General features: G+C 42.7%; 3 protein-coding genes across 4 annotated transcripts; 2 read left to right on the forward strand and 1 right to left on the reverse strand.

Annotated features, from left to right (window-relative positions):
- Positions 1-331: 331 nt before the first annotated feature.
- haus1 (HAUS augmin-like complex, subunit 1) lies at positions 332-4,275 on the forward strand. Its single transcript, XM_085174484.1, has 9 exons — positions 332-463; positions 543-717; positions 1,810-1,945; positions 2,044-2,178; positions 2,264-2,387; positions 3,566-3,631; positions 3,739-3,810; positions 4,019-4,066; positions 4,154-4,275. Exons 1-9 carry the CDS (start codon positions 443-445, stop codon positions 4,196-4,198), a joined length of 822 nt encoding a protein of 273 aa, XP_085030610.1. The 5' UTR covers positions 332-442; the 3' UTR covers positions 4,199-4,275.
- Positions 4,276-6,025: 1,750 nt separating this feature from the next.
- Positions 6,026-10,662, forward strand: eva1c (eva-1 homolog C (C. elegans)). 2 transcript variants are annotated; one of them, XM_085174481.1, is made up of 10 exons: positions 6,026-6,320; positions 6,463-6,752; positions 7,495-7,694; positions 7,898-8,021; positions 8,197-8,349; positions 9,055-9,198; positions 9,374-9,457; positions 9,788-9,865; positions 9,957-10,049; positions 10,128-10,662. In XM_085174481.1, exons 2-10 carry the CDS (start codon positions 6,641-6,643, stop codon positions 10,502-10,504), a joined length of 1,365 nt encoding a protein of 454 aa, XP_085030607.1. In that variant the 5' UTR covers positions 6,026-6,320; positions 6,463-6,640; the 3' UTR covers positions 10,505-10,662. The 2 variants fall into 2 exon arrangements, with proteins under 2 accessions (XP_085030607.1, XP_085030608.1); XM_085174482.1 differs by lacking the exon at positions 9,374-9,457 and having other exon boundaries at positions 6,037-6,752.
- Positions 10,663-12,247: 1,585 nt separating this feature from the next.
- cfap298 (cilia and flagella associated protein 298) lies at positions 12,248-14,766 on the reverse strand. The gene is made up of 8 exons (XM_085174483.1): positions 14,623-14,766; positions 14,206-14,376; positions 13,854-14,021; positions 13,566-13,633; positions 13,315-13,473; positions 12,975-13,106; positions 12,767-12,862; positions 12,248-12,690 (listed from the first exon to the last, which is right to left on the reverse strand). Exons 2-8 carry the CDS (start codon positions 14,342-14,344, stop codon positions 12,580-12,582), a joined length of 873 nt encoding a protein of 290 aa, XP_085030609.1. The 5' UTR covers positions 14,345-14,376; positions 14,623-14,766; the 3' UTR covers positions 12,248-12,579.
- Between the last annotated feature and the right edge of the window lie 46 nt (positions 14,767-14,812).

Raw genomic sequence — 14,812 nt, forward strand, 5'->3', positions numbered from 1 at the left:
TAATTTTTTGATTTATTTCAAGAGTTGTAGCTTTGAGTTTAGCTTTGGTTAGCTATACAATCCAAGTCTACAAGTCTCTTTAGTTCCGTCGAACTGAACGGAAATGGAGGCGATCTATTTTAAGTTTTTCTTCATCTTTGTTTCCCCACAGGAAACGTGAACCGGAAAGAGTGTGTTGAAAAAAGTTTTTTAATATATATTTTTATTTAACTTACCAACTGTGATTGATTACGCCTGTTTATCTTTTATTTAATTTTGTATTATGAAATATCTTAGAAAATATAGAAAAACATATGTCTCTCGTTTGTTTCTTGACGTGATTTTGCCCTGTGTTCTCATTGGCCAGTAACTAGGAAGTTATTGGAATGATTTTGGGGGCGCGAAAACATTTGCCGTTTTCAAGAAGACGTTTGTTTTGGTTTGTGACGGCCTTTCAGTAGTCATGTGTGAGAAGATTAAGAAGGTATTTTTCTGTTTCGGGTGCATATCCTGTTGACTACTACCCCGTGTTTATACGTCCCTGCTTGTTGTGGCATCCTCAGGTGAACAGCTGGCTCGGCGCCGTGTTTGGTGAGCAGGTTGTGCCACAGTTTGAAGTCAACACACGGACAGTGGACATCCTGTACCAGCTCGCCCAGTCCAGCGAAGCCCGCTGCAGTGACACAGCCCTCCTTATAGAGGACCTCAAACAGAAAGCAGCAGAGTACCAGGCTGAGGGTGAGTAATTTACAGGCAGTTATACAAAGTTCATTTAATCTGGGGGGGTAAATATGCTGTGGGTTTAAGACAGCATCCAAGTGCACTTGCACTCATTTTAAAGGCATTTAGCAGGTGACAGTATAATAGAAAGTCAGTTAAAGTTCAGGAATATCAGTCTGTCCAAGCAGGAGGCAGAAACTGCTGATAGGGTAGATGCAGGTCATTCACAGGCAGCAGAGAGAGTGCGACTTCTCCAGGATGGTACATCAGTACGGTTTGCTGTATCTTCCATCGTGGTCTCAAAACAGTGGTGACACCAGGAGAGCTGGACAGGGTTGAAGGGCATCGACCGAGCAGTGAGATCAGTATCGGCCCCTTTGTGTGAGGAGGGACAAAAGGAGTGCTGCCAGAGCCCTGCAAAATTACCTCCAGTGGGCTAATCATGTGCATGTTTTGTTACCAAACCTAAACACAGACACTATGACGGTGGCATTAAGGTCTGAAGTCCTTTAGTGGGACCTGTGCTCACAACCGAATACCATGCAGATTAACTGGCATTCGCCTGAGAACACCAGAACTGGCAGGTCCTCCCACCAGCATCCCGTTTTCCTCACAAATGATGTTGCAGGCAGCGAAACGTTCATCATGGTTACTCCAACTCTTTCAGGACTGACTTTTGCACATGGCTATTATGTGATGGATGAGAAATTAAAAATTCAAAGTGCCTGCAACCTTTACACTGTAACGTGTGGTGTATTATAAAGTGTGCTCACATTATACTTGGTATACAGAAACACATTTGTCTAGTCTTAAACTAGTGAACAGATACTGTTAGTGAAGTAATAAACAGTATACAATGATTTCTACATTAAAACCATTTAACTGTTCATCTTAGTTTTCTCTTTGTATGTTTGCCTGATGCCTCATCTGTCTTACTTTTGCACTGTGGTACTCATCCTCTGATGCATATCGGCCAAAAATATTAAACAAAATCCAAGTGGTTACAAATGATATTAATAAGGCTTTATTTATAATGATTTACTTTTCTCTGTGCTATTTATGTGAGACATTAACTTCCACCTTAAAGTTTTCAGTGTTTTCTCCACTCAGGTGCTCATCTCCAGGATGTTCTTCTACAAAGTGTTGGCCTGTCCTCTGCCAGTTTGTCAAAGCCAGTTGCTGACTGCTTATCTGCTTTAGTAGACAATGCTATGGTGCTTGGAGTGAGAGACACTTCACTGGACAGGTATGTTTTTTTTTCTGAGTCCCTAATTCAATGAAGTTGGCCAGTTTAAAAAAACAGGGTGAGATAAAGTGGCTTGTGTCTCATCATCTTGTGTGCAGCTTTATGCCAGCTGTAAACAACCTCACTAGTGAACTTCTGGAAGCGGAGAAGTCAAATAGAAGACTTGAGAGAGAGCTCCGGGCCCTCAGAAAAAGACTCGGGGCAACTCTGGTGCTCCGGGGAAGTTTACAAGAGTAGGTACACAGAGGATGACACTGACCTGTTCTTATATGGATGATATGTAGCATATTTTGTAATACTGGCAATCTTAATTTTCAGGGATATCAATAAAACTGTCAAAGATCAGGCAGTGGAGAGCGCTAAAGCTGAGGAGAAGCTGCTCAAAATGGATTTTGTGACAGCAAAGGTGAACGAGCTCAGTAACAGACGGGAGCGGTGCGAGGTATGTTGTTTCTGTTTCATTAGGTATACCTTGTTAGTGTAGAGTTGGACCCCTTTTTTCTCATGAGACCAGGCTTTTTTTCATATCATTTTTCATATCTTTTTTTAGAAATCCAATTTTTTCTTAGCCCAGGCAAATTGTTGCCTCAGTTTCCTGATCTTAGCTGACAGGAGTGGCACCCAGTGTAGTCTTCTTCTGCTGTAGCTCATCTGCTGCAAGCTTAGTTGTATTATATTCAGAGAGGTTCTTCTGCATACCTTGGTTGTAACGAGTGGTTATTTGAGTTACTTCCTGTCAGCTCAATGCAGTCTGGTCCTTCCCGTCTGGCATCAATGAGGCGTTTTCAGCCAGAAGCTACAATAATACAGTACTCCTGTCTGCACCTCCAACCATCAACCAGGTTCAAAGTCACTTTAATCCCATTTCTTGCTCATTCTGATGCTCTGTTTGAACTTCAGCAGATGGTCTTGATGCTCTGAGTTGTGATTGGCTACTTGTACTTCCATTACCAGTACTCCAGTAGGCAGACTGAATAATGTGTATATTGCAGTGATATCTGAGGCAGTTTGAAAAAGAAAGAAGAGCTAGTGATAATACTGCCTGTACCATTTTTGCAGAACATCAAGATATTTAAAAGTGCTCTGTGTTTCTTTGTGTTGACTAAATTAATGGGAGGTTTGCTTTGGATGAGAAACTATAACAAAATGTACAAATAAGATTTTGCTCTGCAGCTTAAGAGGTACAGTTACCCTCCAGTTACAGTAAAAATATCCATCATCAGAAGCCAAAAAGATCAATTTTATGTATATAAAACTCTAAGAATGATCATAGTAAAGGAGAAAAGATGCAGAAGATAAAATATTAAAAAACAAAAAGAGTTTGAGGGATGGTATGATGTGTTGACGACACTACCACAAAAAAGAGATAAAGGTTTCAAAAAATATAAGAAAAGGTGTAGAAAAATGCACCGTTTTCCTCATTGGGATGACCAGTTTTCCAGATTTTTTGTTATGCATAAGTGTTTGATCTCCCAAATATAATGTGTGCATCACGTTACTGCCGCTAGTTTAGAGAACAGAGATGTTTCTGCAGAACAGGTCCAAGAGTTCCTGTTAATGTCAGGAGGGAGCAGATATTCTAAAGATCACTGGTTTTATTCTGCTCTTTCTGTCCTGCAGGCTCAGCTTGTATCCAGGAACATGGACAAGTCTATCACCCACCAGGCTCTTGTGCAGCTGTCAGAGGTATTTCAGCTTTTCCACATGCGCCCCCATTCATTGCCATGGAAATGAAAATGTAATACCGTCTGCTTAGAGGGTCTGAAAGTGTCATCTTATTTTTCTCTCTACAGGAAGTCACCGAGCTGAAAAAAGAAATAATCCCCTTAAAGAAGAAACTGGAGCCCTACATGGACCTGAGCCCGGTATGTTTGTTTTCACTCTGTTACTGACTTTTAAAGACTCCACGACCAAACCCCTTAATCTGTCTTTATCCTTTTGGGTAATGTTTTTTGGCGCACAAATGACTTTATTAAAACCACCCTGAAGGAAAGGGTTGAACTGTGTTCAGATGTGTGGAAACAAACATCCTGAATTTGGGTTTCTGAATTTTGTTTTTCCTCTTCTAAACAGAGCCCGTCTCTGGCTCAAGTGAAGATAGAAGAGGCAAAAAGAGAGCTGGTAATCATCCTAAAAACTGGCTCAATAATGGATGAGATGTGGTGGCTGATTTATTGAATTTGATCCCATTTCTTTGTTTGTTTTCAGGCTGCACTTGATTCCCAGCTTGAGATGAATGTGGATTTTAAATGAAGATTTGTCTAATGTTACTGTATTATTTACTGTGTTTGTTAAATAATAAAAGTCACTTAAATTTCTTTGCTTTGACACCCACCTTCTGGCTTCTTTTTATGCAACCCAACAGATCTGTGCAGAGACAAAAGTCTCCTTGTGCTCTAAAAGTAAGAGCTGCTCAGAGGCACTTTTTTCAAAACTTCTAGCTTTAAAGTCTTGTCAATATTATTCTTTACATTTCTCTTTATTTCACAGTTACCTATTAGAGTATTTCACTGGCACTGTGACCTCTCTGCAGTAAAGAAAGAACTAGGGGGGTGAACAAAAACATTTGGCTTCATCTGTTTTCTGTTCCTGCACCTCTTCCTGTTTGTTACAGACATCATTAACACAAATCAAGAGCGTTGTCTTTATTTTCTGTTCACTGCAGTCTAAATGAGGGGTTGTATCCCCTCCGAAGAAGTACTAACAACATGTCGTGAGAGTCTGATCTTTCTGCCCAAATACAGAGATGGTAGATGGCATTAAATGAATAGTTTTGTTGTGATGGCAACATTTAAAAAAAAAAAACAGGATTTGGTAACCACGTAAAAGATGTTTGTCTCCCAAATACTTATAGCAGGAATGTCAAACTCCTCTTACATCATGAGCTACATACAGCCCACCTTGATCTTTAGTGGGCTGGACCAGAGAAGCTTCTCAAATCTGCCAACACAACTAAATTGTAAGAAGTAAATGTGTGAAAATAACAGGAAAGGTTGTGGTATTTCACTGCCCGGAAAAGTGAAACTTTACATTATTTCATTATTTTTCTATTGCTTATTACTTTGGTGTAGTATAAATGGCCATGGTGGAGGTCTTTATCTGTAGAAGAAGCTGTAAAACTTGTAAATATACAGTTAAAAATCCAAAGATTTCCTTGAAATTTTCCAAAGCTGCCCAGTGGGGTCAGATTTGAGCTTTTTTCCAGCCAATTCTGGGCCCCAGGTCTATGTTTGACACCCCTGATTTATAGTCTGTGTTATTACTGATAGGTCACCTGTGGTGAATGTTGATGTAGTTGTCTTGAACAAAAGAAATTATAATAAAAAGCATTATTTCTATACTATACTAAAAAAGACTGCATCATCAACACATTTCAGAAGCCTTTCCACTACCTCATTACATGAATTTCTTGTTTACCCACGTGCCACTGTTATTTTACTGACTAGCCTAGATGGCTATATTATGTCTTAAAAACAAAGTGCAGGAAACCTTTTGTGATAGACAGCAGACTTCCACAGGCTTTGGAAGGATAACTGCACGTAAAAGTGGTTTTGGGGCCACTGCCTGAGCACACGGAGCCAAAATACGGAGAATGCAGCAAACTTGTCCAGTTTATATGCAAAATACCCCCCTTGTGATCCAAACCCACCCTTGCCTCTCTCCCACTTATGTGGAGCTGAGCGTGGAGACCCCAACTGTCTCTGTCAGTTTGACTGTTGTACGTCTGCTGTGCAGTCTGACACGGAGACTGACTGGTTACCATGGAGTGGGTCATGGATGCGGGCTGGGGAGCAGTTTACCCAGTAGGCCCCCAGCTTCACTGAAAGGCGCCATGGTTAGGGTGTCAACAGATTATGAGAAGAAACTGAATCAAAATGTCACTTAAAAACCTCAAAATTTGGCACTTCTAATTCTAAGAGGTTTTCTACTGATTAAACCTTTGCACAATGTCCTATGAGAGTTTTTCTATTACTTTTGTGAAGATGTAAGATGAATATGTGAAGAAAGCCGAAATATTCCGCCAAATATAATACACTGGTATAAAGCTATGATGTGGAAAAATAAAACAAAACTCAGGAATTGTAGAGAAAGGCGAAGGAAACGGGCAGAATAAAACAGCAAGTTCCAAAAAGTAAACATGTGCCTCGCGGAGGGGGAGGGAGCCAGTGCGTCATTACCAGCGAGTGTGTCGCCCTTCTTCCCTTTAAAATAGTTTTATGCGCCACGCCCACATTTTGATTCCCGCTCAGCTGTTACTGTGGGTCGCCTTCAGTTTCCACATGGATCCATTCACGGATCTGCGGGCTTGAGCGTTTGGGAAGTCGCCGTGGGAGACTCGCCACTCCACGCGTCGCTCGGATCTGTCACCTCGTCTGTCAGTTTTGAACAACTTGTTGCGCAGCTGCTATTCCCAACCTCCTCTGTGGTCCATTGCTGCTGCTGCTGCTGCTGCTGCTGCACACAGATCTTACTCAACCCCAAACGGCCGCTGTTTTTCTCTCTCTCCTGTGCTGCAGGTGAAGACGGATGAAGAAGTGATTTGATCTCAGCTCAGGCGACACAGAGATGACGCTCGGTATCGCGGCCTCTTTGAGCGCCTTCACCATCCGGCGTGGGTTCTTGTGAAGTCTGGGAAGTCCTACGGTGGGTTTTTTTTAAGCGTCCCAGCTTTTAATATGATCAGTGAGACGGGGGATGCGAGTCATGAGCTGGACCCGTTGTCGCGGACTGGACTGGAGCCACAGCCTCTTCTGTCTGACTTTACTCCTGTGGACCAGAAACATGAGTGGACTGGCTGACTTCTCAGGTAAGATGATGGTGATGTGGCCCCCCACGTCACAGATACAGGGTGGTGGTGTTGGTCGTGCAGACAATGAGAACACGAAGTATTTCTGTTACAGCAGGTTGGGTATGAGCCCCACTGTTATATGGTGTGTAATAACAGCTGCCAGTGGGGTTGGGGGGTGGTGGGGGGGGGGGGGGGGGTTATAGATAATGTGGCTGTACTCTTTCTCAGTGCTGGTGTTCATGATACAGCAAGAAAGCCTGAATGGTATAATGTAACATCTTAATTCTCTATTTTGTGTCTTCTTGCTGTATTGGTAAAGCTGACAAAATGATTGTGCAGCATTTCTTCTCATACTCTAGTGTTTTATCTGAACCATCTCCCCAGTGTTGGATTTATAAATGTATTTATCTTTAGATACACTGTGCACATGTTCAGCTAAACACCTTGGAATCAGTAAGTTATGTTTGTTGAATGCCGGTTCGCCGAATATGCCACTTTAAAAAAAAAAAAAGACAGTGAGTGAGGCAAGACCACAGTGATTTTTTTTTTTAAAGCAACCTGAGACACCTGCAAGAGCGCCAAAGAGGCCACGCAACCTGCTCCGCAGCTACTGATGCAGTAGATCCAAGAAAAAATGTGTTTTATTTATGTAGCTAATAAATTACTGCAGTTTAGTTTTTTTAGGTGAAATTCTGAATGTAATGTGTAAAATTAGCAAAGTCTCCCTTCTGTGCATGCATACATGTCTTCTGTCTAACAGACTACCTGTCCAGGATCATTACCAGCCACTCTGCCCACGCGTGTGATGGACAACCTCTGCGGCTCCACTGTCCACGCCACTCCACCATCTCTATCCAGTCTGCCTTCTACGGGAGCAGCGAGATGCAGCTTTGCAGAGTAGCTCCACACCCTCCACTCGGGGCACACAATCGCAGCTGCTCAGCTTTCACAGCCCTACAGGTGCATGTTATATGTGGGGTAAAGAGCTGTTTTCACTCTCACTGGGTCAGCTGTTACTTAGTGGCTGCTCGTCACTTTCACGCAGTCTCAAAATCGCCATGTCAACCAGCCGGTGCATAAGCTTGGCTCTTTGCATCTGATTTGGTTGTCCTTCCTTCACTGTGGATGGTGTTTGCTGACTGTCGTCCATGTTTATTGTGCAGAAGCTTTTGTCGGAGTGTCAGAGCCACAGAGACTGCCAGATGCCTGTCAATCACCTGCTATTTGGGAAGGACCCCTGCCCCGGCACTACCAAATACCTCCATGTGGACTACAAGTGTAAACCTAGTGAGTTAATCGGGTCAAATTTTGTTTCAGCACAAGTTTCCTCACACATTCTTAAGCGAATAGCTACACGGCCACACATTAAAATCCTCCCCACACCCAATTTCAGCCGTTAGTTTCCTACCACCATCAGACCCTCCTCCAAGTTGTCTTTACTCCTTTTTTCCCCCTCACTCAGCTGAACACAAAAGACATGTGGTGTGTGAAGGAGAAACCATGGTCCTGCGCTGTAAGCCCCCCAGGCTGCTGAACATCTATGCAGCTGTCTATGGGCGAAGGCTGGGTCACACCGACACCTGTCCCTCACACCTGACAAGACCACCCCCGTTTGGTGAGTTTCTAGCAGACGATTCCAGGAATGAAAGGTCTCAAGATGCATGAATAAGTTAAAGAGGACGCAGTTTGTTTTACATTTAGAGTACAGCACTGTGAAAGTTTAAAAAGGGCGACATATTGCTTCTCAATAATTAAATAATTCATTGTATAATCTTGTGAAACTTCTGTGTGTGGGACCGTGATAAGGTGGCAGTTTGTGGAGGGATACTTATTTAATTGCTGCTGTTCGCAGACCTGGTTAAGCAGAAGAAAATGTTCTGATGTTATCATAAACAAATATCTGTCTTGACATTTCCCATAGCATGAAAAAGCAGGCGCAGATAATAACATGAATAATGGAATAATACATTTACTCATTTGAGTGTGTCCCAGCCATTGTTATCATTTTGTTCTGGGAACATTTCCTGGTGTGACATTCAAACTGTACGTGACTGATTTCACATTGTAAAATGACAGGATACAGTTAGGTCTCTGGATGCTTTTGATTTTATTCAAATTTAACCACAACTATGTTAGTCCTGTGTCACATTGGCGACCTGTCCAGGGTGCACCCCGCCTCTTGCCCTACAATAGCTGAGATAGGCTCAAGCCCCTCCCACGACCCTGATATAGATAAGCGGAAGACAATGGATGGATTAACTACAGTTAATCGATGTTTCTTATTCAGTAACTCTTTTTGCAATTGACTCTTTCCCTGCAGAGTGTCTGAACCACGAGGCCGTACACTTGGTCTCCAAGTCCTGCTACAGCAAACAGAAGTGTGCTGTTCCCGTCAGCAACCAGACCTTTAGGGACCCATGCTTTCCAGGAACCAGGAAGTACCTCAGTGTGATCTATTCTTGTGGTAGGACCCTTTCTGTTTCCTCATTCACCTTCATTGCAACCCCTGTGATGAATTGAACATAGCTGTTTTAAAGTAGGAGCACGTACACAAAGGAAGGTTTTTGTTTTGGTCTCGTTCATTACGCGGTAGCTCCATCGGTGAACATTTCTAACTTCCCACTCTGGATTCTTATCAGCTGATCCCAGCCATCAGCTGTTCTTATTCCATCACACCCAAGAGCGCAGTAGCAGGGGAAGATTGGACTGTGAGCAACTGATTTGTGAGTTGGAGTTGACATCCTGATAAACTTCCTGTGATTGGCACAAATGCCATCGAGGTCACATTCATGCATCGTAATTTGGAGCCTGGTGTTGAAAGAATTCTTCTGACTGGATGTGTTGGCTCCATATAGAGCAAAACAATGTGCGTTAGCCTTGAAGGACATTTATTATTAATACAATAGTAGGGAAAGTATTTTTGATCTGAATGTGTAACTCCATTGTTGGCTCAGTTTGGATGTGAGAAGTAGCTTGTTTAAAACGGTCTACTGAGCCACTGAGTCATTTTGTTCACAGCGATACAAAGACTTCTTCTGTCCTTTTCCCAATAGTACCGCAGAGTTTACTAAGGGTGGCAGACCCCAACATAGTAAGCCTCACCTCATCTCCTAGCGTGGGCACAGAAAAAGGTACAACAGCGTCATGCCGTCCACGCAGTTCCAAGATTTTATTGTGACTTCTTCACATCGTACTTGTAATCTTCACAATCTTCTCCTGCAGATCTGGAGGAGCCCTTTCCTAAAGGCTCAAGAAGGCCTGACAACTCAGGAGCGATGATGAGCAACTCTCTCCTGACATATGCTTACATCAAAGGTATCGACACGCATGCGCTCATGAACTAACTCCCAATCCATGCTTTATCGCAACTCCCCCTCTTTGTTTCCTACACAGAGCATCCTGAAATGGCAGCTCTGCTGTTTACCTCCAGCGTGTGTGTTGGTCTCCTGCTCACCCTGCTGGCTGTATCTGTTCGAGTGACCTGCAGGGCACGCTGGGTCAGAGATCACAGACTTGCACCCAAGCCGGGAAGCCCTACTGTTAAATATCAGGAAGATGACGAGGATGAGGATGACACAGATGAAGAAGAAGATGACCACGAGGGAACGGAAAGATCTTTGCTCTCAGCCACGGAAAGGAAGGCTATATACGGTTGGGAGGAAGTGACTTATGTGAGCGAAGCGGCCGAGCGGGCGGAGAGGATTGAGCGCAGAGAGATGATCATGCAGGAGATCTGGATGAACGCCTATCTGAATGGCAGCTCGTGTTAAATAACTCATGACCTGTGGATGCTACTCAGCATCTGGTGTTTTTTTTCCAGCAGGTATACTGATCACCACCGCAAGAAGCTCCTTTTTTAACATTGCAGTTTGTTGTGTTTTGCCATTTTTGCGTACAATATGTATGTGAAGAAAAAGTTTTCAAAAGTTTCCATGATCAACAAAGTTTTATGTCTTTTGCATTTATACAGACTCACCACTAAATATAGCTTTAACATTTCAGGCTGATACATTATTTATTGTAAAAAAAAACCCAAAACAAAACCCAGCAAACAAACAAACAAAAAAGCATTCACCAACGACTTTATCAGGTTCACAGGCTAGTACCAGGTTGGTCCCCTTTTTGCATTTAAAACTTCATTAATTCTTCAGCACAGATGCTGACATTTTGATCCATATTTGGTTCGTATTGACATGATAGCATCACGCAGTCACTACAGATTTGTCAGCTGCATATCCATGTGGAATCTTCGTTCCACGACATCTATTGGACTAATATCCCGTGACTAGGAAGGTCATTTGAGTGCTGTAAACTCACTGTCAAGTTCAAGATCCAGTGTGAGATGACTTGAGCTTTGTGGCACGGCTCGTTAAGCAGCCATGGGAAGATGGGTACACTGTGGTCATACAGGGCCGGACATGGTCAGCTACAATATTTGCACCAGCCGTGCCAAGGACATTACACCATCACTGTTAACACAATGCATGATGGATTTATACTTTAAAGATGTTTACACCAAATTCTCACCTTCAATCCAAATGTCACAGCTGACCGTGATTTTACAGTCTTTACAGTCCAATTTCGGTGACCCTGTGTGAATTGTAACCTCAGTTTCGTGCTCGTAGCTGACAGGAGCAGCAGCCGATGTGGTCCTCTGCTTCAAAGATGCTTATTTGAGTTACTGTTTCCTATCAGCTGGAAGAAGTCTGGCTATTCATTACTTGCTGTCATGTGAGTGACTGATTAGATATTTGCATCTCTTGAACTGGTGTAGCTAATTAAGCGGCCAGAGGGTGTATTACTGCACTAATTCCTGATCAAGCAGTCTCATAGCGGCTGTTTGTGATATAAACCGAAGAACATATCAGGGAACAGATCCTGTAATCTAAAGAGATCACTAAACTAAGAAATACAAATGCATGTAAAGACCATTTGATGTTTTACAAAAAAAAGAATCAGGAGGAGGGGGATAACATTCCAAGGAAAAATAACAAATGTTCAAGTCTAAGGTATTCTCTGAGACTAGTGATAACTTTATGACAGATGTTTCCTTATCGCCTCCTATTAGATATTCTTTGATTGGATCATCCACTGCGGACTTAATACAAAGCAAGTGACAGCACCTTTGGTGATGAGGTTTATATAATCTTCTAGAGTAAAGCTTTGACCAATCAAAAAAGAAAAAACTTTAAGAGAATTTCAGACTTTTTGGAGGCATTTTGTGAAACTTGATAGAACTCTCTGGATAACTACTTCGTCTCCGTCAAAAGTTCAAGGGGATGACAACTCAGTCTGAACTCTACACCTTTCTCAGTCCTGCTGGGATGACTTGAACTGTGTGGAAACTTCCTGACTGCGAGCAACTTTCACAGGCGTTTGTTTGTCTCATTACCGAGAAGACAAAGAGAGGAAAGGTGTAGCATCCTTGTCCCTGCACTCCCAGGGATGTAAAACTACTGATATTGATAAATTTTTGTGTTCACGTGATCAAAATATATAAACACGGAATAAACTTTATTTTTTGTACAGATTTAATAAAAAACAACATGGTGAAAATGATAAAGGAACACTGGGAGCAAATTTATATTTAAATAAATCAAACACCAGCCTCAGTTTCACATTATGTCAGGATCTGAACTTCAGGACGGTTACAGAGTAGGAGAAACTCCAAGATATAAGAGCACACAGGCTGAATCATTAGTACTATCTGGATGATGTCACATGAGACCAAGAGGAAGCTCATTTTAAGATTTTGAAAAGGCAACTTGTACAGCTGAATACAGAGCTGTTGAACTCCAGATGACAGAAGTGGCTCCGAGGTGGGTTTGTAGAGTGTTGCTGGTCTTCATCTCGGCCCCCATTTGATATTAGTGAGACCCTGAAACTGTCTTTTGAGGGCCTGCCTGTCTGACCACTCCGAGTCCAGGTAGCTATCATCGTCCGCCTCCTCCAGTTTCTAAAAATGTGACAAAGAAAAGATTAGAATGTTTGTTCAAAGCCAAATGTTTATAACATGTGACACATTTCCTCACCTTGAGCTCTTCCTGCCTTCTGTAATAGTGCATCATCATCTGTTTCTGCTGCTCATCGGTGATCACAGGTTCTCTCGCTGGCGCCCCCTGTCCTTTCTAAAGCAAATAGCAAAAGGATTTAAAAAAAAAAAAAAACTCTCAAAAACATAAGTAGGATATGATGAAGGTCACGGGCCTCAAACATACTTTAGATTGAAATGGCTCTCACCTTTTGGATTTTAACCACTAGCTTTGTCTTTTCATTTCTGCCAATGTAGTCCTGCAGTTTTTTGCCCCTCTGCATCTCTTTGGCAGCCCACCACAGCTGGCATTCGTCCTCTGTGATCACCTGCAGAGACGCCTGAGATGAAGAGAAAAGTAGCAGAAACAGTTGAGAGAGGGCGAAGGCAATTTCATGAGCTTCAAATTAATTTAAAAATAAAACACCTTTTTAAAATAACACCTCCAATGATCATACTATAAATGGAAGATAAAAATTCCTATAGCAGTTAAGTTAAATGCTTCTGCTAATTTTATGTGGCCATCAGCCTCCATTTCAGCTGTTTCACCTGTGTTCCTGAAAGGTCTTCCTTGTCCTCTAATTCCATCCTGATTGGGTCGTGAGGAGGCAGCCCCATGGGGTACACGATCATGACCGCCCCCCTTAGCTGATCCAGTGCTTCCTTTATCATTTCCACAGTGACACAAACATTGGCTTGAACTTGTTTCTGCATGATAAAGAGAATGATGTAATTTGTTTGTGACCCCCTTTTTGAACAAAGCAAAAAGTAACAATCAACCGTTAAAGCAAATAACTCACTTTGGAGATGAGCGCCGTTGCAGCCTCCACCGTTCTCATCAGCACCTCTTTCATTTTATCATTAGGCGCTAGTAGAAGGCAAAGGGATGGTTTAAACATGCATTCTTGCAAATAAAAAGGATTGCTTGCAAAATTGTCATCTTTATAAAGGAAATTTGAGTGTTATTATCTACAGCTGTTACATGCTATCAGATATCATTTCATATAATTGCACAAAGTCAGGAAACAAGGCTTTAACTACAGAGCTATATTAAATCATGCAAACCCAAACGGATGTTACAGTCTCACCTTGTCCATTCCTCCTCCCAATCTCATCCTTTCTAAACACAGAGCCTCCACTGGGGATGCACTTTTCTCCCCATTCATCCCTCAGGTTTAGCTCCTCAATCTGCTCCTCTGTCAGCCCCTGCATGTTGGGTGGCAGTGAGATGCCATGGTCTACAAGCTCGGGAATCTCTGAGGGCACACAGAGGAACAAGCAGATCTTTGTCAGAGGTCCACTTACAGGATTAAATTATGCTATTTAGGGAACTCAGAGACACGAAACTGGTCAAAATAGAGTGCACCAGCACTGATGTAAAGTTTCAACAGTAGTGAGGTGTAGGTTTAAGTCGTGGCAGCACCGAGGGTGTGTTTTCACCTGAACATAGTCTCTCTACTTTGAGCCTTCCGTTGTAAATGGCAGTAATTTGCTGGATCAGAGTTTCCAGAGGGATGTCCACGGTGGTGTTAAAAAGAAAAAGGCTTTCGTCTCCACGCTTCACGTGAAGTTGCACCATTTCGCTAAGCAACACCTGCTTACTCCACCTTCCTGAAAGATATGGTTGAAAGAGAAGAAAGTTGGGGCCTAAATGAAACTTGAACACCAACCAACCACTTTCCCTCAGTAGGACAACAGTGCGTAACCATAGCGACAGCCGTGCCTGTCGCGGATGCTTCCAGAACACACGTAGCTAACATTAGCTCTATGGAAGCTAACTGTTATGGCTGCTCACAGTGACCAGCTCATACTGTCTGTTGTTATTTTCTCACAGTGACCTACAGCGGTGACACGTACCTATGCAGTAAAACGTGAAGCACTGTGTTCGGTCCCTCCAGTTTAACCTGCGCTCACACTAAACAGCTAACACTGTTTACAACCGGTGGCATTACTTCACAATTACGATTGGTCAGCCCGGCTGCTTTCTTCGACTGTAATTTGGAGGACACTTCGTGCTATAAAAGCTATGACACTGCCCCCTAATGGA

The sequence above is a fragment of the Neolamprologus multifasciatus genome, chromosome 10 (genome assembly GCF_963576455.1).
Source record: "Neolamprologus multifasciatus chromosome 10, fNeoMul1.2, whole genome shotgun sequence".
NCBI lineage: Eukaryota > Metazoa > Chordata > Actinopteri > Cichliformes > Cichlidae > Neolamprologus > Neolamprologus multifasciatus.

Bases quoted from the DNA above. Each gene is read 5' to 3' on its own strand.
- haus1 (XM_085174484.1), top strand. From the start codon at position 443: ATGTGTGAGAAGATTAAGAAG. The intron at 464-542 runs GTATTTTTCTGT...TGGCATCCTCAG, and splicing joins TGTGTGAGAAGATTAAGAAG to GTGAACAGCTGGCTCGGCGC. The intron at 2,388-3,565 runs GTATGTTGTTTC...TCTGTCCTGCAG, and splicing joins ACAGACGGGAGCGGTGCGAG to GCTCAGCTTGTATCCAGGAA.
- eva1c (XM_085174481.1), top strand. From the start codon at position 6,641: ATGCGAGTCATGAGCTGGACCCGTTGTCGCGGACTGGACTGGAGCCAC. The intron at 9,199-9,373 runs GTAGGACCCTTT...GATTCTTATCAG, and splicing joins CAGTGTGATCTATTCTTGTG to CTGATCCCAGCCATCAGCTG. The intron at 9,866-9,956 runs GTACAACAGCGT...CTTCTCCTGCAG, and splicing joins TAGCGTGGGCACAGAAAAAG to ATCTGGAGGAGCCCTTTCCT.
- cfap298 (XM_085174483.1), bottom strand. From the start codon at position 14,344: ATGGTGCAACTTCACGTGAAGCGTGGAGACGAAAGCCTTTTTCTTTTT. The intron at 13,107-13,314 runs GTGAAACAGCTG...TCTTCATCTCAG, and splicing joins AAGACCTTTCAGGAACACAG to GCGTCTCTGCAGGTGATCAC. The intron at 12,863-12,974 runs GTGAGAGCCATT...TATTTGCTTTAG, and splicing joins TAGTGGTTAAAATCCAAAAG to AAAGGACAGGGGGCGCCAGC.